Source organism: Lactuca serriola, chromosome 5 (genome assembly GCF_051521515.1).
Source record: "Lactuca serriola cultivar US96UC23 chromosome 5, Lser_US96UC23_V15, whole genome shotgun sequence".
Lineage (NCBI taxonomy): Eukaryota > Viridiplantae > Streptophyta > Magnoliopsida > Asterales > Asteraceae > Lactuca > Lactuca serriola.
The window spans coordinates 145216515-145239206 of record NC_136412.1 but is presented as its reverse complement, the minus strand read 5'-3'; the positions used below and the strand labels follow the sequence as shown (position 1 = coordinate 145239206).

At 36.6% G+C, this 22692-nt stretch overlaps 1 protein-coding gene across 4 annotated transcripts; it reads left to right on the top strand.

The window, feature by feature from the left end:
• The first annotated feature begins 14909 nt into the window (after window positions 1-14909).
• On the top strand, window positions 14910-22374 carry LOC145053062 (uncharacterized). Of its 4 annotated transcripts, none has more exons than XM_079001031.1 (7): window positions 14910-15077; window positions 18455-18551; window positions 18740-19880; window positions 20122-20237; window positions 20307-20850; window positions 20968-21068; window positions 21694-22374. In XM_079001031.1, exons 3-7 carry the CDS (start codon window positions 18786-18788, stop codon window positions 22124-22126), a joined length of 2289 nt encoding a protein of 762 aa, XP_078857157.1. In that variant the 5' UTR covers window positions 14910-15077; window positions 18455-18551; window positions 18740-18785; the 3' UTR covers window positions 22127-22374. The 4 variants fall into 4 exon arrangements, with proteins under 4 accessions (XP_078857157.1, XP_078857156.1, XP_078857158.1 ...); XM_079001030.1 differs by having other exon boundaries at window positions 14910-15091; XM_079001032.1 differs by lacking the exon at window positions 14910-15077 and adding an exon at window positions 15430-17096.
• The last annotated feature ends 318 nt before the right edge of the window (window positions 22375-22692 follow it).

Sequence of the window (22692 nt, the reverse complement as noted above, 5' to 3'; positions counted from 1 at the left end):
AGAGATTATTTTTATCCCTTTCTCCAACTTTCTCATATTATGTCCTTTTTTCTAGCCAATCAACATTTTAGATAATTAATTAATTTCATCAATTTTAGTAAATATATCTTAATTTTTTTTAACGTTCTGTTTGAAATTAAGTAATTAAATAATAAACCCTAAACCCAAGATGTAAATTTATATTTTATATTATGTTATAGTAGCCCTAAAATCCATAATATTTAGCGGGGTGTTGGTTTCCGGGAGCCAAATGATATAATTTGGACTTTCGGGGGTTAAAGTGTAATTTCGGGATTCATTTTGTAAAAATTTTGAGAAGTTAGGGGTGATTGGTAATTATTGGACTTAGATTGAAATGATTTTGGAATGTTAAGGGTGAAATGGCAACTTCTGGGACTTGAATTGTAATGAATCATTAAAGATGGGGGTTCTTTGGTAAATAATGGATTGAAGTTGAAAAAGAATTTGGAGGGAGGGGCTGAAAGTGGATTATAGACAAAGATTTCATGTGATTGGGTATAAACCCGTCACCTTCTCCCAAACCCTAACCCTATTTTTCATTCAGCTGCCACCTTCCTTCCCCTACCTCCAATCGCTGCTATCAGCTCCGACTCCCTCTCGTTATTCCAATCAGTTAAAGATCTGAATGACCGTCGTCCTCAGCAGACGCCCTTGCCGTCGTGGTGATTCGTTATCCAACCATCATTTCCCCATCGCCAACGATAGAGAGAACCGCGAGCAGATGTCCTTTACGCCGTTGTTGCCATTCACAATCATGGTATCTTCTCCGTTCCTTGGTTGTTACGTCCTTGTCCATGTTCTGTCACCACCATAGCTCCAACCAGCCACTTTTGTTGTGCTCCGGTGTGTCTGTTACCCCCCGAAGTGGAGGAGTTGGGTGCATGTTTTCTGTTACATCTCATGTTCGTGATGGTGTTGTAGTTTGCAAGCAATATGTGCATGTGTTTATTGGCTGGTAACTGAGAAGAAGCACCATGGCTGCCAGCCATGGTGGCTGCCGTTTCTTTCACTTCTTTTGCCGCCACCAGCCACCGTGGGGAGGGGCGTAGCTATGTGCGTGTTTTGGTGTGTGTTCGAGTGTACAAGTTGTGGTTTGTATTCGTGGGGTTGTACATGCAAACTATGAGGTGAGGGTTGCCACCTTGTGCCACTTCCGACCACCACAACGGTGGTTGTGCATATGTGCATGTTATTTTCTGTGTATGCTCGTTTGGATATTGTGTGTATAATTGTAATTTGGCCAATGTAATCAAGGAAATTTGTCACCACCACCGTGAGGTGGTGGCCGCCGCTATGAGTCGTCGTTGACCACCACAACCCGAGGTGGTAGTTGTGGTTCCTAACATTTTTAACCCTAATTGACCTAATGAATCCCTAATTGACCTAAAAAACTAACCATTTGACTAATTGGCACGCGATTGGGTTGGAAACCCTAATTAGGGTTTAGAAAACCCTAATTTTGGGAATGTGATTTTTGGATTTGTCGGGATCTGTGTTGGACATTTGGATTTGGAAATTTGAATTACACCCAATCACATTGTATGTTTGTTCTAGTGGAGTGAGGAACTTAACGGATTAAGTCCTTTATGGGTTAAGTAAGAACACTAATTTTGGGAATGTGATTTTTGTATTTGTCGGGACCCGCGTTGGACCTTTGGATTTGGAAATTTGAATTACGCCTGAGCACATTGTATGTTTGGTCTGGTGGAGTGAGGAACTAAATGGATTAACTCCTTGATGGGTTACGTATGAACACTTAACCCAAATCATCATTTTATGTGAAAAACCCTAATTGGGTTTGGGTTCTTGTTGGGCGATTTCTTGGACTAAGTTGCTGTGGGCCTTCATGGGCCAATTTCGAATAGGTTTACGGACTAAGGAAATTATTGGGCTTTAGGATAAGGCCCATTGGAAAGGCTTGGTCCCAATTGAAAAATTAGGCCATAGGTGGGCCATAATTGGCCTTGATGATTATGAGATATTGGACCATCAGAATGCCAAATGTTTGGACTAGGATAAATGGTTGGCCCTTAAGATAAGACCATGTTGAGGTTTGGGCCTAATTTGAAAATTAGGCCATATGTTGGACTTTGGTTCATTGTTTGACTTTTAGGCGTTCAGAGTATATGTTTGGGCCTTGGGCTTGGATCAAGCTAGGTTGGGGGTAAAGTAGTCTTTTACCCCAATAATGTAATTATGGTTATGTATTCGAACCTAATTATTAATTGGGTGTTGTTTTGATATGGAGAGTTTGGGAGTCTGCCATCAAGCACCTTGGGTTTTATTTACGGGACTTCGGCAGTGTGAGGTGAGTTTCCTCACCATACTAGTGATTCGAAGGAACTAAGGCCGGCCCATTCAGTTAACTATAGTGTTTATTGTTGATTCACTACTGATATGTTAGTATTCATGAATATGTAAGTGTGATAGTATTTTATTGACTAGATATGTGAAAACCCCAAGGGGAGCCTGTGGCAGTTGGATATCAGACCATGGTGGAGCACATGGCATTCCAGGTAAAGACCATGGGAGGAGCCCATGGAACATAGGTATAAGACCCTTGGGGAAGCCCATGGCATCCTAGAGTAAGACCCTAGAGGGAGTCCACGACATCCTTATATATTTATATGCATGGCTTATATGATTGATATGGCTTATGTGATTGATATGGCCTATGTGATTGATATGGTCTATGCGGTTAAGTGGATTATGTGGATTATGTGGGGTATGCTCTGGGGAACTCACTATGCTTCGTGCTTATAGTTTTGTTTATGGTTTCAGGTATCATTGGTTTGGAAAGGAAGGGTTCGGCTTGATCGCAACGCACACACCCGTGTTTTCCGCATTATGTGATTTTGGGACTTAACTCTGATAAATGTTTTAATTAAGCAATGTTTTTGAATGATTGGATGAAGTAGCTTTTGTGTTTGACTATAATGAAAAAATGAAAAATTTACCCCTGATTTTTGGGTCGTTACAAGTTGGTATCAGAGCCTTGGTTTGAGGGATTTGGACATACTTTCGGGTGAGTCTGAACTTAAACTGAGGATATGTATAGTTTTCAAAAACAAAAATGTTTTCAAGGAAAGGATTTTCAAAGATAAGAAAGGGTGTGGTGCATGAAATCGTCCGAGCTCAAGTAAGTTTTCCCCATAATACCCATATATGTTATCTGTTATGACTTGATTTATGAATTAGTGAATCGCATGCTAGTTAGGGCTAGGAGAGATGCCTTTATATGTTGCATGAGCTGGTAGACTTACATGCTAGTCCTAATTAAATATCGATAGATTGGCCTGATATGTGATGCTTGTAGCCTTGGAGATACTAGATGCCATGCGAAAATGAGAATGACCATTGGTATTGGTAACTGCTAAGCGTATGCTTTGAAAATTGTATACGGTTAGGATCTTATAGCCTTAGAATAACTAATTTGGCCTTATTTCCTATTCCTTGTTTGGTTGTGGTCCTAGGGTAGATTCTATTATTCGACAGTCTATTAGATCCTGTTTTGTGTATAATTTGCATGCATAAGGCAGCTGGTAGTGAGGGTAGATGTGGATAGCATGAGTTGTGGTATGTGGGCGGAATGTTTGATGACAGTTTCATGGGTTAGAGAGCCACTGCATGAATGTTTCTTGCTTTGTGCTTTGTGGAACTCTTGAATGATAGGAGTCAGCTACTAAGTGGATATGACGATATCCAAGAGGTGGATGGCTAGCATCATTGGGATTTCTACAGCAGCTGATGGTAGGGTTCGGTTGGAAAACTAGGAAAGCCTAGGATATGCTCCAGTGAGTTAGTAGGGCGGTTTCATGAGGTTGGGATCCTAGGGAGAGCCTAAGAGTTGCTTCGGTGGGTATTATGTTGTTGTTTAGCGGATATTTGGTGAATCAGTGGAGTAGGTGACTTAGAGTATTCGTGAGGATTATCGAGGAAAGTATGGATAGGCGTGGAAGGTAGTATTTGGCTCGTACTACTAAAAGCACATGATCCATACACGAATCGGTGAGAGTCTTGGAAAATCTAAGAAGCCTATAGGAAGGAGAATTCTTGGTTATGCTTGGGTTGTGGGAATAGGTGTTGTACAAGATGAGGATGAGCATGCATGGGAAGGACCAGAGTTTGGTCCCGGCTCCAGTGGTGAGCCAGTTAGTAGAAGGACTGTTAGTATTTTGAGTTCGCCTTGGATCTCTTGTATCAGGTGGAAAGGATTGATTGTGCGATCTATTGCACTTTGGGGATTGGAGACTATGTCTTGGGGGTATTTTATAGCCTGTTTTAGAGCAGAGGTTGCTCCAGCTATTGTAGTTCATCCGTTGACGATTGAGTTGGTGAGTGCGTCATGGTGCAAGACCTTGAATGATATGGTTCCTAAAGCCTGAGGATAGGAGATCGATTTGGAGTACCTCGAGAAGAGAGGTTCATGTCATGTGCATTTACTGGAGGGTATCCGGGAGAGACCCAAGACTTCTGAGCAGCGTTTGAGAGGCCAGCGGGGTCAGAGTCAGCACGACATGTGCGGGAAACTGTACAATGGGGTTATCGCTCCAAGAGTATGGATTGCTACTAGCGTAGATGGATTGATCATGTCAACAAGTGACATTGCGAGTGGGTGCTTGACTTTGGGTGTGTCCGATCCGATGGATCGACAGTAAGGTTTTGTACCATTGTGATGAGGCGAGAGTTTTGTAAGACTGCGGGATAGCCGTAGCATTTACCGGTCCATATTAGCGATAAGAGGGTGGTAAATTTGTAATTGCCTTCAGATTTCTTTGTTAAAAGGGTGCATTGGGAAGTGATCAGATCATCCGATTGGTTAAGAATACAAGAGTATTCTTCAGGATTTCCAAAGCTGAGTGATCATTTTGTTTGGATAACTATGGGGCACTTGTGTTGTTCGGCTCATGATTTGGGCGGGTCATGCATATTGATGGAAATAGATCGGAGATCCATAAGGCGTAAGAGGTGAAAGATCATCTTCAAGTCCAAATGAGGGAGAAACAAGTGGCTGCTTAGGCCTACGTTATGTTGGTGGGAGTTCAGGAAACTCCCAATCGCCGGTTGGCATCGCCTTGATTATGTACAGTGAGTAGTAGGAATCCATAGGTGTGACCCGAACTCCTAATAACATTAGGATTCGGCTCAAGATGTGTGACGATGTGATAGAGGAGTGTGGTAAGGCCATGGGTGGTTAGCATGGTTGGATGGAAGTAGTGTTAGGATGCGATAAGATCATAGCATTCATCGGTACGAATTAGACTATTTATGTGATGGTCACAAGCACGAAAGGGAGATAAGCTCGTGCTTTGGGCACACCGGCCAGGGTTAGCTAGGAATTACTCCCTATTCTAGGATGAGGATCCTTGGGGTTCGTGGACGAGTCTGGATAATTATGGGAATTCAAGATGGAACTGGTTGAGACTATTGAGTCAAGGGTTTGGATCTAGAGTTGCAGAGTCATGTATGTGACATAGAGGAGTCTAGGCTGGGTAGCCTTGGTACCGATCTCTTTGGAATCTGGTGGTTAGACCAGGTGCAAGACTAGTAGTCTCGGGTAATGGCTTAAGGGTATTTACTTATCGGTCAAGTAAGGGATGATGGGAAGTCGTGGTGCATTATGCAAGTGTAGGATTTCGTATTAACGATATGAGATTTGGGGCATCTATATGCCAAGGGCATCAAATGCAAGATTCCAGGGTAATGGATGGGTTTAGTGACTTGGGATTTGTGTGTAGATTTGCTTGTATTCGGGGTATACGCTAAGTTGTTGTAATTGGATTAAATAATCTTAGATTGGTTGACTAGACCCTGTTGCGCAGCTCCTGTCAGAGTCTTAATCGTTGTAGGGATAAGTATCCTACTCGAAGGATTATTTGAGCTTTTGGTCAAGTACAAGTTTATTGTGGGGAAATTTGGTTTGTGACACTGTTTTCTAGTAGGAACCTCAAGTTCTCAAAAGTTGAATAGTCAGTTGGGAGATAAGTGCAATGAAATCGGCAATGATTCAGTGCGGGCGGTCTGTCAGGGAGGCGGACCATCTCGAGACTTCATATTTCATATTGAGTAGATATGATCATGGTGCAAGGAATTCGTTCATCGTCGAGTTTTAGAACCCTGCGAGGGATGGTTTCGGTTGCCTGGGAAGGTTGGGGTATGCTCAGGGTTGTGACCGTGTTGCTCAAGTTATCGGGTGTGTCAGGGATGACAAGGAATGATTTCGAGCACAAAAATCCAATTTAAGTGGGGGAGAGTTGTAACGTTCCGTTTGAAATTAAGTAATTAAATAATAAACCCTGAACCCCAAGATGTAAATTTATATTTTATATTATGTTATAGTAGCCATAAAATCCATAATATTTAGCAGGGTGTTGGTTTTGGGGAGCCAAATGATATAATTTGGACTTTCGGGGGTTAAAGTGTAATTCCGGGATTCATTTTGTAAAAATTCTGAGAAGTCAGGGGGTGTTTGGTAATTATCGGACTTAGATTGAAAGAATTTTGGAATGTTGAGGGTTAAATGGAAACTTCTGGGACTTGAATTGTAATTAATTATTAAAGATGGGGGTTATTAGGTAAATAATGGATTGTAGTTGAAAAAGAATTTGGAGGGAGGGGCTGAAAGTGGATAAACCTGTCACCTTCTCCCAAACCATAACCCTATTTATCATTCAGCCGCCACCTTCTTTCCGCTACCTCTAGTTGCCGCTATCAGCTCCGACTCCCTCTCATTATTCCAGTCAGTCAAAGCTCCTAACGACCGTCCTCCTCAGCCGACACCCTTGTCGTCGTGGTGATTTGTCATCCAGACATCATTGCTCCATCGCCTACGAAATAGAGAACCGCGATCAGATGTCCTTTATGCCTCCGTTGCCGTTCATAATCATAGTATCTTCTCTGTTCCTCAGTTATTACGCCCCTGCCCGTGTTCCGTCGCCACCATAGCTCCATGCGGCCACTTGTTGTTGTGCTCCAGTTGCGTCTGTCGCCCCAAAGTGGAGGAGGTGGATAAGTGTTTTCTGTTACATCTCGTGTTCGTGATGGTGTTTTGCAAGATGTATGTGTGTGTGTTTGTTGTCCGGTAACTGAGAAGAACCACCATGACCGCCAACGATGGTGGCTGACATTTCTGTCACTTCTTTTGCCGCCACCAGCCACCGTGGGGGGTGGGGGGTAGTTGTGTGCGTGTTTTAGTGTGTGTTCGAGTGTACAAGATGTGTTTGTATGTACGAATTTTGGCCGGAAAATCCACCGCCACTACCATGAGGTAGTGGCTGCCACCTTGTGCCATTGCCGACCGCCACAAGGGTGGTTGTGCATGTGTGCATGTTATTTTGTGTGTGTGTTCGTTTGGATATTGTGTGTATAATTGTAATTTGGCCAAAGTAATCAAGGAAATCTGTCACCACCACCGTGTGATGATGGCTGCCGCCGTGAGCCGCTGTCGACCACCACTACCCGAGGTGGTAGTGGTGGTTCCTAACTTATTTAACCCTAATTCACCTAATGAAGCCCTAATTGACCTAAAAACCTAACCATTCGACTAATTGTGTAACAACCCGAAATTTCATGTCACTTCTTGTACCACAACTTGTAATCCAATCCGATCAACCAGACGTCATTTTCAATTTCGTTTCCAATTTCGCCATTTTATTAAGTCATTAGTTTTTATTAACCTAAAATGACTTAATGGGTGTCTTAATACATTTAGAAATCATTTTAAACGCCCAACTTTAGTGATCGGAATATTTCTAGAAATTACCGTATCGGGTTACAATAACTCAATCGGGTACGACCAAAAGCCTCGTCTAACGCCGGTATCGAGTAGAATTCCTCCGTGTCCAAAACTTAAACACTATATAAACATGTTTAAGACTCCATTTGAAGCCTTTGGTCAAACTACCATTAAACACTCACAACCTCTCTCCTTAAGCTAGAATTAAGGTCCAAATCTCAAATTTAAGGCTTCAAATCTCTAAGGTACACTCCTTAGCTTGTATTGTAACCTCCTTAGCCTTCAAATTCAAGTTTAAAACATGATTTATGACCATATTCATGAGTTTACGGCCATGGAGCATTCATTGGCCGTAAACTCATATTAAGTGGGTTTTTAAGCCCTTAAACCCCTCCTTGACAAGTTTGGGACTTAGATATGGCTAAATGGCTTCAAGATATGGACTCTAAACAATTGAAACATGAACTTTGTTAAGTTTGAAGGAGTTTACGGCCAAGGATCATTCTTGGGCCGTAAACTCGTTAAACTAGGGTTTTCATGCCCTTAAACCCTTCCAAATCACTTCTATGGCTTAGATATGAATTATAGGACCTTGGTTTTAGCATTTGGACACTTGAAACATAACTTTTGAGGGACTTATGTGAGTTTACGGCCAAGGTGAGTGCTTGGGCCGTAAACTCCCCAAAACAAGGCATAAATTCATTTCTAAGGTGTTAGAAAGCCATCCAACACCACCAAAAGCCTTGGAATAAATCAAAGGACCAACCAAAAATAGTTTAAGGGACTTAATCACATCATTTGTGGGATTTCTAAGAGTTTACGGCCAAGGCTTGTTCTTGGGCCGTAAACTCCAAGATTTATGGTGTTAGAATGCAAACTAAACACCCCTAAAGCCTTTAGATGAATTTTAGACCTTGAAACGCTTTATATCACCCTATAGAAGAGTTTACGGCCATGAGGAGGGTCTCATGGGCCGTAAACTCCATAACACCCCTCAAATGTCCCATAAAACTCATGTTAGGTCTTGGAATAATCCTATTAATCACATATGATTTGTTTTAACAATATTTAACACCATTTTCATGAGGATTAAGGAGTTTACGGCCAGGAGCCTATGCTAGGCCGTAAACTCCCATAAATTAATCATTTTGGTGATTTAAATTCATTCCAAGTGTTCCAAGACATTTTAGATAATCCATTCTAGCAATCCCCATGTCCATTTAAGTCCTTAGACCATCAAAATCACACCAACATGAGTTTACGGCCGTAAAATCATGTGTGAGTGTGATTTGTGGTTGTAAACTCATTTAAATGTTTACTTATGGAGAGTAAACTCAAGTCCCAAGTCCCTAGTGCCATTACACGTCCGAAGATGTCACCCGGGTCACTCCAAACGCTCATTTTGAGGTGTTTAACCTCGTTGGAGTGTAATGTTCCATATGATTAGTGAATGTATCCCTAATTGTATATATATGGACATTATTTCATTTTACATAGGGACATCGCGAGTAATCAAACCCCGAACCAACGTCTAGTATCCAAAACCGACACGTTTCCGAGTCCGGTGAGTTCATACCCCTACCCTTTTCACTGTTTTTCACTGTTTTCAGGGGGGGGGGGGGGGGGAACACAAGCAAAGTACAAGGGTTTTCTTGTACTCAAAACTTATTTTCGTGTGTGTGTGTTTCACATTCCATATGCTTTTAATACCGATATACGTAACTGATAATTAGTAGAATATACAGCTCACTTAAACATTTATTTGTGAAATGGATTTTATAAACGGTTATGTTTTATATATTTCACAATTGGTTTCTACAATTTATCAGTTAAAAGCATGACATTATAACACATGAATAATATAATTCGTACACTGACTTGTCCTCGGTAACATTCCACAGAGATACGCGAATGGAGGATTATCATATTATTACTAGTAAATTTGTTATTCCGTATGATTGGAGACACGTCCTCGGCGAACACTCCACAGAGATACGCGAGTGGAGGACTACACCCGTAACCAGAATCTCTGGAATTTAGAGAGCGTGACTTGAGTGTATAGATCTATACGGGGCTGACTACCCCACACCTGGCTGCTAGCTACAGCCGAACCGAAATGGTTCAAGGGTGACGAAAGTCATAAGGATTGTGGACTACTTATTGCCACAAGGCTGTGGACTACTTATTGCCATAGGTTCAGTCTTTAGTATGGTTATGGAACTCGCAACTAGGATAACAGAGATTTACTTATAGTAATAATGAATCACATACCACATTTTACAGATAAGCAGGCTTCGGTTTACATCTTTTACATCTTTTACAAATGATAACCAACATTCAGGAAGGTATGGGACCTCCCTGGGGAAAAACTTTGTACATAACCAAGTTTAATAGAGTACATCTTTCATATTGAAAACCAACATACAGGAAAGCATGGGGCATTCCTGGGTAACATACTTATAACCAGAAAAGTGTAACCAACTGAATAACATTACATCTTTTACAATAACCACCCTTCAGGAAAGTATGGGACTTTCCTGGGAATGCACTGATACATTAAAGAAATAAAACAATGATTTGGATAACCAAACTATACATTAGTTTTGTGATACAACAACCAACTTTTAAGAAAATATGGGATTTTCTTGGCATGTGTTACATTTTCAGAAACAGAAAGGAAACATAAACATTTTTCACAAAACAAAACTACTTATGAACTCACCAGCGTTATGCTGATTTTCAAACTGCTTGTGTTCTCAGGTCAACGATAGTACAGGTACCCGAAGACTTACTTGGTTCAGGATCGTGTGCGTGCAAGGCCCGTTCATTTTGTTTATATCTATATTATGTATCACAACTGTATAAACTGTGTCTTTTGAAACAAATTGTAAAACTTTTAATATGTAATGTAATGTTTGTTTCACTTTACTTACTATGTACATTGGATTTGATACTCAACGTGGAGTCAACCCCGGGAACGTTTCCGCCTTTGGTTTTTGGGGTGTGACAGATTGGCATGCGATTGGGTTGGAAACCCTAATTATGGTTTAGAAAACCCTAATTTTAGGAATGTGATTTTTGGATTTGTCGGGACCCGCATAAGACCTTTGGATTTGGAAATTTGAATTACGCCCGATCACATTGTATTTTTGGTCTAGTGGAGTGATGAACTTAATCGATTAAGTCCTTAAAAGAATAAGTCCTTGATGGGTTAAGTAAGCACACTTAACCCTAATTGTCATTTTATGTGAAAAGACCCTAATTGGGTTTGGGTTGTTGTTGGGCCATTTCTTGGACTAAGTTGTTGTGGACCTTCATGGGCTAATTATGAATAGGTTTATGGACTAAGGAAATTATTGGGCTTTAGGATAAGGCCCATTGGAAAAGGCTTGGGCCCAATTAGAAAATTGCGCTATAGGTGGGCCATAATTAGGCCTTAATGATTATGAGATATTGGACCATCGGAATGCCAAATGTTTGGATTAGGATAAATGGTTGGCCTTAAGGTAAGACGATGTAGAGGTTTGGGCCCAATTTGGAAAATTAGGCCATATGTTGGGCCTTGGTTCATTGATTGGTATTTGGACCTTTAGAGTGTGTGTTTGGGCCTTAACTTGGATCAAGCTAGGTTGGGGGTAAAGTAGCATTTTTACCCCAAGCATGGACTTTTGGTTCTGTATTGGAACCCAATTATTAATTGGGTGCTGTTTTGATGTTGACAGTTCGGGAATCTGTCTTCCAGCAGCTAGGGTTTTACCCGCGGGACTTCGGCAGTGTGAGGTGAGTCTCCTCACCATACCAATTAGTCTAAGGCACCAAGGCCGGCCCATTTTATGATATTTTGTACACTAGTTGATGGAGTGTCTATGACATGATTGTTGGTTATATGCTAGGAGGTATGCTAGTTGTATATGTGGTGTACCTATATGAAAGATTATGAGGAAGCCCATGACATTTGGACGTAAGACCATGTGGAGAGCCCATGGATTTCCTATTAAAGACCATAGGCAGAGCCCATGGCATATAGATGTAAGACCATGTGGGAAGCCCATGGCTTTCCTTTTAAAGACCATGGGGGAGCCCATGACACTTGGATGTAAAACCATGTGGGGAGCCCATGGATTTCCTATTAAAGACCATGGGGGTGCCTATGGCACATAGGTGTAAGACCTTGTGGGGAGCTCATGGCATTCTGGAGTAAGACCCTAGGGGGAGCCCACAGAATCCAAATATGTTGTGTGCATGGCTTATGTGGTTTATGTAGCTTCTATAGCTAATGTGGTACATGTGATTCTGTGGACTGTGTGGGGTATGCTCTGGGGAACTCACTAAGCTTCGTGCTTACAGTTTTGTTTATGATTTTAGGTATCCTTGGTTTGGAAAGGAAGGGTCCGGCTTGATCGCAGCGACACATCTGTGTTTTCTGCACTATGTGATTTTGGGATTGTAACTCTGATAAATGTTTTAATTAAGCAATGTTTTTAAATGATTGGATGAAATAGCATTGGTGTTTGACTATAATGAAAAATGAAATACCCCTAGTTTCTGGGTTATTACAATACTAACCTGCTCATTGCTTGATACATGTTTACTTTTATCATTTTCTATAAAGATATTATTTTTAAAATTGTTTTTCAAGAAAGAAAATCCACCAATTATTATGCATCATGTCATGCTGTAGTTATGTCTTTCTCCTTCTATATATATTTGGTTTATCTCTTTTCATTTTTTTATTATTTAAAATTTAATAAATATAATAAATAAATAATAATTTATATTATAAATTGGTGAGGTTGTATTATATTAATCTGTTAAACTTTATATTGACTTATGGGTAAATAAAAATATCATAACATAGGAATTGACATTTTATTTACTTTTGCTTCTTTTACTATAAGCAAGGAGAAGTATAGAATAATATTAAGGTGTTGTTAATTAAAAACATGACATCCGAATTATTTGTTTTATTATAATTTTTAGTTTTATTTTTGTTTTATGATTTGGTTGTTAGGAAAACTGCAATAAAATTCTTACATATTAGCCTCATAATCGATTTAGTCCAGTTTTACCCTTTGACCCGATCAACATGTCATCTAACTTTCAAAAATTAAATCTTTTGCTCGGATTTCAAAATTTATTACAAATTTGGTCTAAAATTTACATTTTTGGCCTAAATTTTAAATTTTGTTAAAAATTTGGTCCAAAAATTACCCCTTTTACCCAACTTTTAGAATTTTATTATGAATTCATCCTAACTTTAGTTTTTTTTTTTTTTTTTTTTTTTTTTTTACAACTTTTTTTCTCAAAAATTTGTTTCTAATATGTTTTTTCTTTATAAACTCATTTTTATACAAAAAAACATATTTTCACATAAAAATCTTATATTTTCTATATAAAAACTTTTTTTAAAAACTTTTTTGGATACGAAATATATACTTATAAAAATAGGCTTGGATTATTTGTTTGATTTCTCTTAAAAACTCAATTAAGAAATTAAAGTAACCCTAAATTATACTATTAAATTATACTTTGTCAAAAATTAGTTACACTCAGTTTAATATTATTTATTTGTTCGTTAATCACATTTATAAAACAAATAATGTCAGTTCTTAATTGTAATTCATAGAAATTTTCATTTTATTCCTAAGAATCTGGAATTTGTAGATTTTAGTTAACAATAAATATGTTTCATTACATTATATATCCATTTAACTGTTTTATTTGTTTTGAATTAAATAAAATTTGTTAAACCTCAATTACCATATTTACACCATGGAATTAAATAAATATTTTTGTTAGCATTTGGTCAAAATCTAATCTTATATAATTTTTTTTATATAATATAACTAATCATCCCAACCAATCTAAATTTCTTTTACCATTGATCAACAACCTAAAAACTAAAATTACATTATATATGAAAGTATAAAATATATATAATATATTAATATTATACTTTATTATAAGAATCTTTTTAAGAAATCTATAATTTAGAAAAAAGAAAATTGATTTTTTTAAGGCATAATTCTATTTTTTTACTAAATTTTTTTATTTTTTAGCTAGAAAAATAAAAATATTACCAAATAAATGAGAGTTATAATGTTTGTTATATTAAGTTGTGAATACGAACAAAAAATGCTATTGAATTTAATTTTAGTCCGGCGTCGGTCCGACAATGATACGATGGTGGTCCGACAACAAGTGTCAAATAGTTTATAAACTAAGAAATGAAAATATACTTAATACAATATAAATGTTAGATTTATCCAAAATACCTTTAAAAAAACATTTTAAAAAACGATTCCTAGGGTACTTCATTTTTTTAGGTTCTCATTTGAACCACTTCATATATATATATATATATATATATATATATATATATATATATATATATATATATATATATATATTGAAAACAAAAAAACCCTAAAATTAATAAAAATGCATAAAAAAATACTTAGAGATCACAAATCTTTTTTTTTTTTTGACTTTATATTCTTAACAATCGTAGCTTTTTTTTATAAAGTCGCTGAAAAAAATTAAGAAATCGGGATTTTATTTATTTTTTGTTGTTTTTTATTTTTTTGGTTTTTTTGGTTTTTTTTTTTTCAAAAACAATTCAGCAAATTTATATAAAAAGGTGTGGTTTTATAGAATAAAAAGTAAAAAAAATTGTGATCTCTATGTATTTTTTATGTATTTTTATGATTTTTAGGGTTTTTTGTTTTCCATAGAACCCAAACCTATATATATATATATATATATATATATATATATATATATATATATATATATATATATATATATATATATATCATTTACATTTATTCAACATATAACATATAACATTCGTCAATAATTTCATTGATATAAACTAATAAATATAAAGTAAAATATATATGTATATACTTTTATATCAATTTAATATATACCATCTGTTATGATCATCACATATCATCATAATTGTGTGTAGTGTGTAATCATAATCACTGGTCACAATTTATACTTTATTGGCTATTGTTGTTGCTAGTGTCTAGTGGAGAAAAACAATAAAAGGAATGAATATAGATATAAAGAAAAAGAAAGCAACTCAAAAAGTCAATAAAAGCAATGAATATAGATATAAAGAAAAAGAAAGCAACTCAAAAAGAGAGAAACAAAGCTACATATCTGACAAGTGAGAACGGGGACTAGACCAGCGAAGAGCATTTAATTGCACGTTGGAGGTCAAGTTTGAACGGTCAACAGCGAGTCTCTGGCGACTGTCAAAGAGGAGAGAGATCGTACAGAAAGGGGTACAAGACATCAACGATGTTAACAGGTGACGTTCTTTCGGTAAGTTACGACAAATAATTTTCCGACAGCCAAAATAAAGTTTGGATTTTAGGCTTACACTCTTTAGTTTCTTAAACTTAAACTTGTGTTAAATTGTTGTGATTGTCATTAGATCGTGGGTTTTTATAGATTTAATCCTAAAGAAACAAAGTTCAAGGTTGGTTTTGATTTCGTTAGAGATCTTCTCAAAATTTGTTACTGGTTTATGTTCACATCATCTAGAAATCGGGGGGGGGGGGGGGGGGGGGGGGGGGGGTGGAGTCGGCGCAAAGATGCATTCTAAAACCTTTTTTTTTCAACTTGATTATCAGATTATCTAAGTATTGGTATAAGGACACCTAAAAGCAGGGAGGCCAAGCCCTATAAGGTGGTCCGCTAATGGGTAAATGTACACATCAAAACCGAATAAATGATAATAGAAAGGTTTGTCGACCTCTTGGAATGGTAAAGTTATACGTAATAATAATGTGCGGTGTCTAACAGTCATGGAAAATAGTTTGCAACATATGATACTTGTTGAACAATTATTAACATAAAGCGTTTAAAAAATCACACCACACCACCGACAACAAACACTCAAAAATTTTAAAGCGACATAATTATTTTCAACTATTTCCTATTTATCATTAACCATTTTCAATCGGGAAAGATTATAACAGACAAGGACAAAGACATTTCATAGTTTGAGAAATCTATTGAACTTCCCTATTGCTACTCTCATCAGAACAAAAGACACTTCCTTGTCATAATCAAACAAACAATACAAAGTAAAGAAACAAAGAGTAAATACCTCAATTAACAAACAAACAATGGAAAATTAAGCAACAAAGAGTAGATACCTCAATTAACAATGTTGTTTAATTCTGACACAAAATAACACATTAATAAGAAAATTCACAACTCAACAACTATACAGATAAATTAGCATAAACAAATCGGTCATTGAACTAATTATCCAGGACACCTCTTTTATACACCAAAAAATGGCAACTGAAATATCAAACGCTGCAATAAACAAACATACATAAGACGTAACCACAACCCAATTAGGAGTCATTTCCAATTGAACGGCACGTGAGAGAACGACCCCTTACCACAAGCTATTTTTCGCAAATAGCACCATATTAAACATGTCATGTGGCATAAAATGTGGTGTTTCCGACGACTCAGCAAAAGGCTTACTAAGTTATATACAATACAGATTCTTTGAACATATAGACATAACCGTTATTTTGGTTTTTTGCTCTTGCAAGAGGTGTGATTTTAGCTCCTTTGAAGCTTTGATGATGTGATTTTGGTCATTAACTACACCATATTACTACAAATGTTTCTATATTGTAATCCCATAAAGACCAAAATGTCCTCCTACGAGTTGTTTGTTACATACATTAGGTTTAATGAGTCTATTTCCGACGGGCTTTGGTGTCTCATTTGTCCAAGTGTTCTGATTCTGATACAATGTTCTTTACGGGATTTGGAAGCATTATCAATGTTTATGTCCCTATGTTCTGACATGTTCCATGGTTTGTCCTCCCCCCCTCCCCCCTCGTCATCATCACAACACACAAAGCAATCACAAATTTATTTCGGCACCGTCTACCTGCACTTGACTTGGCAATCACAAAGCAATCACATGTTCCATTCTTTAGGTTTATTTCTATTGTAGTGAACGTACTTTTAATAGAGCTTACATATTAACCAAATATGATGAAATTAAAAAGGGGATCTATTGACATAGCTCCAAAATAGAGCTTAACAAAGTTAGTAACAATGTATATTCCTTTATGGGTTGTAGAGTAAATGTGCAGTTTCTTAATCATATGATTAATTAAAATGTAACGTATTTGGAAAAGAAATGTATTTATTTTTGCTTTTGAATAAATCATTTTTTCCTATTACATAATCAAACATACATACTAACCAGTCGGAATCTTACAGTGATAAGGTAGAAAGTGATATTATTTATGGAAGAGTTGTCAGTAATAGGAAAACCACCATTGCAAAGGTAAATTGTGATTTTGTTTGTGCTAATATATATTTTTGGGCTAAGTGCATGAAATGGCATCTAAATTTCATAAATGTTAATTTCATTCATAGCATCATACCTTCCTTTATATGTGCATTATAATATCTTACTTTCATTTCATTTGAAAATACAATGCTATAATTAGATTTTCTAAAGTATAATGCTTAGTAATAAAAACTTAAAAAATATGATTCTATAATATAAAGGTATTTGCTGCATTTTATAGCACTTGATTAATCTGGAAAAAAGTAAACAGGACCAAAACCATTTTATTTGGTTCTTTTATCTTTACAAAAAATTGTTCCTCGGCTAACAGTGTCGCCTTCAGTTCTCACAAAAGACAGAATTATATTTGCATATTCACAATCATTATTTGAATTGTGAAACTTGAACCCCTAGATTTTAATAATAAAGTAACTGAAACCGAAATACTCTATTTTGGTAGATTTACAAACTATAATGCCTTAGAAAGAAAGAAACTGAAAATAAATTGCTATAATTGGGTAGAATACCAAAGTCTAATGCCCTTTACCAGAAAGATCTTGGAATGGGTTTGCATTTGGTCAATTTATTCCTGTTTACTTTATAGGAAGTAAAATCCAATGATGATGAAGGTTCTCCAAAAATACGCTGCTGTTCATTCGTTTGATGCTTTCTAATTTTCCGCTGCATCGCTACATAGGATTTGAAACCAGTTTAACCCAGTTCAAATCCACTATGATGGTTAATAGAAATACCAAAAATAATTTGTTACCCCACAAAGTACAATTAAAAAGATTAGTGATATGAAGAGCCAATTGACGATTATTGGAGGCCATTTTATGACATTAACCCTCGATTATTACTGTCATTCTTTAATTATAATTTTGACGGTGTCCCCCACGAGGTGGCAAGGAGGAAAGATCAAGTTACTATTAAATGTGGATGACTATTATCTTTTGTGTATAACTTTGTGGTTAACCCTGAGTTCGTTGATTGTATGAGAGTTGTTGTGATAGATTTGCATCACAAATTCCATAAACTTGAAGATGTAGGTAGAACACTATGTTGAGTTATTCACAAAAACAAGTATAATTGTGTGATTGAAATTGAAAAATCTTTTCATCAATATTATGTTGCTTTATTACAATGTAATTATATAAAGTCTTGAATGAATATTGATACCAAAAGGGTGTTGTATGAAAAACGTGGACAACGTTATATGTGCATTTTGTTGAAATGTGTGAATATTTCAGTACTATGCAATCTTATTTAAAAAAAGGATAAGGTGTGCCTAGCTTGACTTGTTTTGTGCAGAATTTGTTGATAAGCGACTGATTCTGAAAATACTGATGTAGTTTTCCTGAAGTGGTTACTAAGTTGAGGGAGTAAAGGATATAATTTTGGAACTTGGAGGACCAGTCTGCAAGGAGTCAGGAATGCAGCTTATATCTGGTAATCTGGATTACTTTTCGAAACTTAGATATTTTCTGCTTTCACTTTATTTGTATTTCATTCATGTTCTTCTGTTAAAGTTTGGTAATCGTTTTCTCTATTCTCGATTCTGGTGTTGGTTCTCTATAATTAAACTCTTCTCCAAGAAATTGAGATTAATAATCTTCTTGCTGTTGTTAAATCTGTAGTTAGGAGGTGTTTGAACATCTTAGTATCTGTTTGATCAAAATAATAATGGAGTCCTTCCTCAACGAGTTTCAACATCTTGCAATCCGACTTGAAGAGATAAAGTCAGCCACCAACACCTTTGATGACAGCAAACTTATCGGAAAAGGTGGATTTGGGAAAGTGTATGAAGGAGTACTCTCTAACTCTAAGGAGAAGGAGCATATAACCAAGGTTGCAATTAAGCGTCTAGATCGCAAGTATGGGCAAGGTGACCCCGAGTTCTTGAAAGAGATCTTGCTGCTTTCGCGCTACACACATGAAAATCTCATCTCTCTCATGGGATTTTGCAATGAAGATGGTGAAAAGATCCTTGTGTACGAATATGCTTCTCATGGAAGCCTTGATCACTATCTAAGTAGTACTAATCTCACATGGAGACAACGTCTCATTATATGTATTGGGGCTGCAACAGGATTGTGCTACCTTCATGATCCCAAGGAGACACAAGAAAGAGTTCTCCATCGTGATATAAAAAGCTCCAACATTTTACTCGATGAGAATTGGAATGCAAAAATTTCTGACATGGGACTCTCGAAATTAGGCCCTGCAAATCAGCAACATACATTTCTTATCTCCAATGTTGCGGGTACCTTCTGGTATGTAGATCCGATGTACATGGAGACAAGTGTCGTAACAAAAGAGTCTGATGTCTACTCTTTTGGTGTGGTCATGTTTGAGGTATTGTGTGGGAAGCTATGCTTTGAAAATACCAATGGTAATTTCAAGAGTTTCGTGCGTATGTGGAAAAAGAGCTACAAACAAAAGAAATTGGATAAGATTGTCTTTGAAGATATGAAGGAAAAGATGGATCCAAGGTCATTGGAAACATATTCATCCATTGCCTATCAATGTTTGAAGAAATCCCGTGAAAAACGACCAGAGATGTATCGTGTTGTGGAAGAACTTAATATTGCGCTTCGGTTTCAAGAGAATTTTGAAGAGGCCAAACCACAAATGAACTATGAAGAGGTGCGTAAGTCAGCACAGTTTAAAAAAACAAAAGAGATGTGTAAGACTGAGGTCCCTTCTCTAGCATACAGATCCGAAGAGGAAATAAAAATTCTTCTCTCTGAAGGAATCTTCCTTAACCAGGGCAAAACGGTAATTATATGTATAGCTTAATTGTAGTTTTAATTCAAGGAATTTCACAAAACAATTCTTGCAAAATATACAATGCATTTGCCACAAAGAATGATGATGTAACTAATTAAATGACTTTCTACTTAACCACATTTCAATCACAATCACAATACTAAAATCCACGTATATAAGATGTAAAACAAAGAAGGTCTCTACTCTAACATGAGTTTTTTTTTTTTTTTTTTTAATTTTTAATGGACAGTGGTTTTGGTTAAATAAGAATGGAGAGCATTGTGAAATGATATCCGCAGCAGAGTGTTTCTATCCAATTACCGTTGCACCACAGTATATTGAATTTTATGCTAAGGAAAAATCAAGGTAAGTTGCCCCCATCCTTTTTATTAGTGACTATAGAGTTTTATGTTATTCTTTGCACCTTTGTTGCAGATTTACAGACTACATGAATACACAAATTTGTTTGGATTTCAAAATACATGTCAAAACACAATATTTGTCTCCACATATCACATACGCAGTTAACCTTGTGTTCTGTTTATATGACTCTGATTCTACCAATTCACACCTCGAGTACACAATGGCTGGGGAAACAGAATCTTCTAGTTTGTACTTAGCAGATACGAGAGAAGATGGATGGTTGACAGCCGAATTGTATCAGTTTACTAGCGACAATAGATATGTTGATCTTGAAATTACGTTCAAATGTTGGAATAAGTTGTTAGTAGAAGGCATTGAGTTTGAGCCCGTGGAAATAGTAAGCCAACAAATTCTAGAACATCAAGAATTAGAGGATGAGAGGGAGGTAGACATGCAGGAGGACATGTCTCATTCAGATGCATATTGGAAAGAAAAATTACCTAGTGATTATGAAACCATAATCAAGTGGTCAAAAGATAAGTTGCATTGGACAACAAAGAAGGAACTTTATTCTATTCTTTGCAAAGGGTTCCTTATCCAGATCCAAGGCGAAGAGGTAAATTTGCTATTTCCCTATCACGTGTTGCAAATATGTACATATATTATATATAGTTGTTGTGGAAAACTACAGAATTCTCAAACAAGTACTTACATAGATATTAATAAATGTCAGTGGTTTTCTCTCGACAAAGATGGAAATAAATGCATTATGCTACCAGCAAATGTGGCTTTGAAAAGAAAAAAGTGGAGTTGGAGATATTTACCCGAATCAAGGTTCTTTTCTCTTCTACCACTCCCAGTCCTTTATCTTGTAACTAATGCCCCGTTTGGCGCGCTAACTAAAAAACCAACTTTTAGGCTATGTTTGGCGTACTAGCTGAAAAAGCTAGCTCTTAAATAAAAAACTAGCTGATAAAAAATAATGTTTGATAAAACTAGTTGAAAAGCTAACTGAAAGAAATAAAATAACATTTAAAAGAATGTGTTTCTATAATTAATTAAGGGGTATATTTGGAAAAAAAAATTAAAAAAAAAAAAAAAAACTCCGATTCTAGCTTATCATCGAGCTATGGCACGCCAAACACGGCCTTTGCTTATAAGCTAGCTTATCAGTAAACTATCTCAAGCTAACTTATCAAAAAGCTACCTTATAAGCTATGATAAGCTACTTATAAGTTATGATAGCTTATAAACCATCTGAAGCTAGTTTATAAGCTATTTTTGTGGTTTTACCAAGCAATAAATTATCGTAAGCTAACTTATTTTTGGTAGACATGGCCCAATTCTCTATGTTTTGCATACGGGTAATTAACAGATAAATACCTCAAGGGTCCTGAGATAGTTTAAACTTTCAATAAAACTTAGCATTTCTATAAAATTACGCAATGTCTTTTTGCAGATTTGAAGAAGTGGCTTTTGATCCTACTTGGAGCTTTACTATACGTTGCAATACGTCCAATATATTGTCATCTGAAACATGTTATGGAGCTTACCTTATTTACAAATTACAAGAAAACCATTCTGGATTTGAGCCTCCTTTGAAAGTGTGGATGACTAGTCAGTCATTATCAACATCACGATATATCTATTTGATTAGTCCTCAAACTCTAATCATTAGACGAAAGGCTTATGAAAATACTCACAATCCATTGAATAGACCCAAAATAAAAGGCCTTCCACAACAAAGGAAAGATGGTTGGATGGAGGTACAAATAGATGAACAACTTACACAAACTCCCTCGAGTTTTGTAAAACTTTCAGTCAACTTTCCCATTGACCAGTCGCTTAAAGGGCTTATTGTTCAAGGCATTCAGTTCAGACCATGTAATTAGACACGAATTAGTTGTAAAAGGCTTTCTTATGCATGAATGGTTGGGCATTAAAAAATGGGTAATGACCTAGAAAGGTAACGAACTTTGGTCTTTGTACACGTGTAGGTAACCATGTTTTTTTCATACACGTTTGACCATTGAACTTGTTTGACGTGTACAAAATAGGGTAATCTGACTGGTAATGAACACTTCAAACAAGCTTACTGGTCAAATGTGTACGAAATATGGTAAAAAAACAAAGTTCCTTACACATTTTGGTAATATTGGATTCTTTATGCTAAGTGCAAGTAATTATAATACCCACTAATGTGACATGGAATCGGGCTATCGGGTTTGTGTCCGATCTAGTGTAGGTGTCGTTAGCATATTTTTGACTTGATTCTTAGGTGCCATCGACAAAACTGTTAGAACCGTCTCAAGGATTCCGACAGTCATGTTACATCGATGTGTATGACATAGTTATCGATAGCGAATAGCAGTAAATAGCGACGAGCTACCTATATGCTATGTAGCGATAGCGATCAAATAGCGAACGCTATTTCGTATTTAGCGATACGCATAAAAAA

Bases quoted from the DNA above. Each gene is read 5' to 3' on its own strand.
- LOC145053062 (XM_079001031.1), top strand. From the start codon at position 18,786: ATGGAGTCCTTCCTCAACGAGTTTCAACATCTTGCAATCCGACTTGAA. The intron at 19,881-20,121 runs GTAATTATATGT...TTTAATGGACAG, and splicing joins TCCTTAACCAGGGCAAAACG to TGGTTTTGGTTAAATAAGAA. The intron at 20,238-20,306 runs GTAAGTTGCCCC...CCTTTGTTGCAG, and splicing joins TATGCTAAGGAAAAATCAAG to ATTTACAGACTACATGAATA.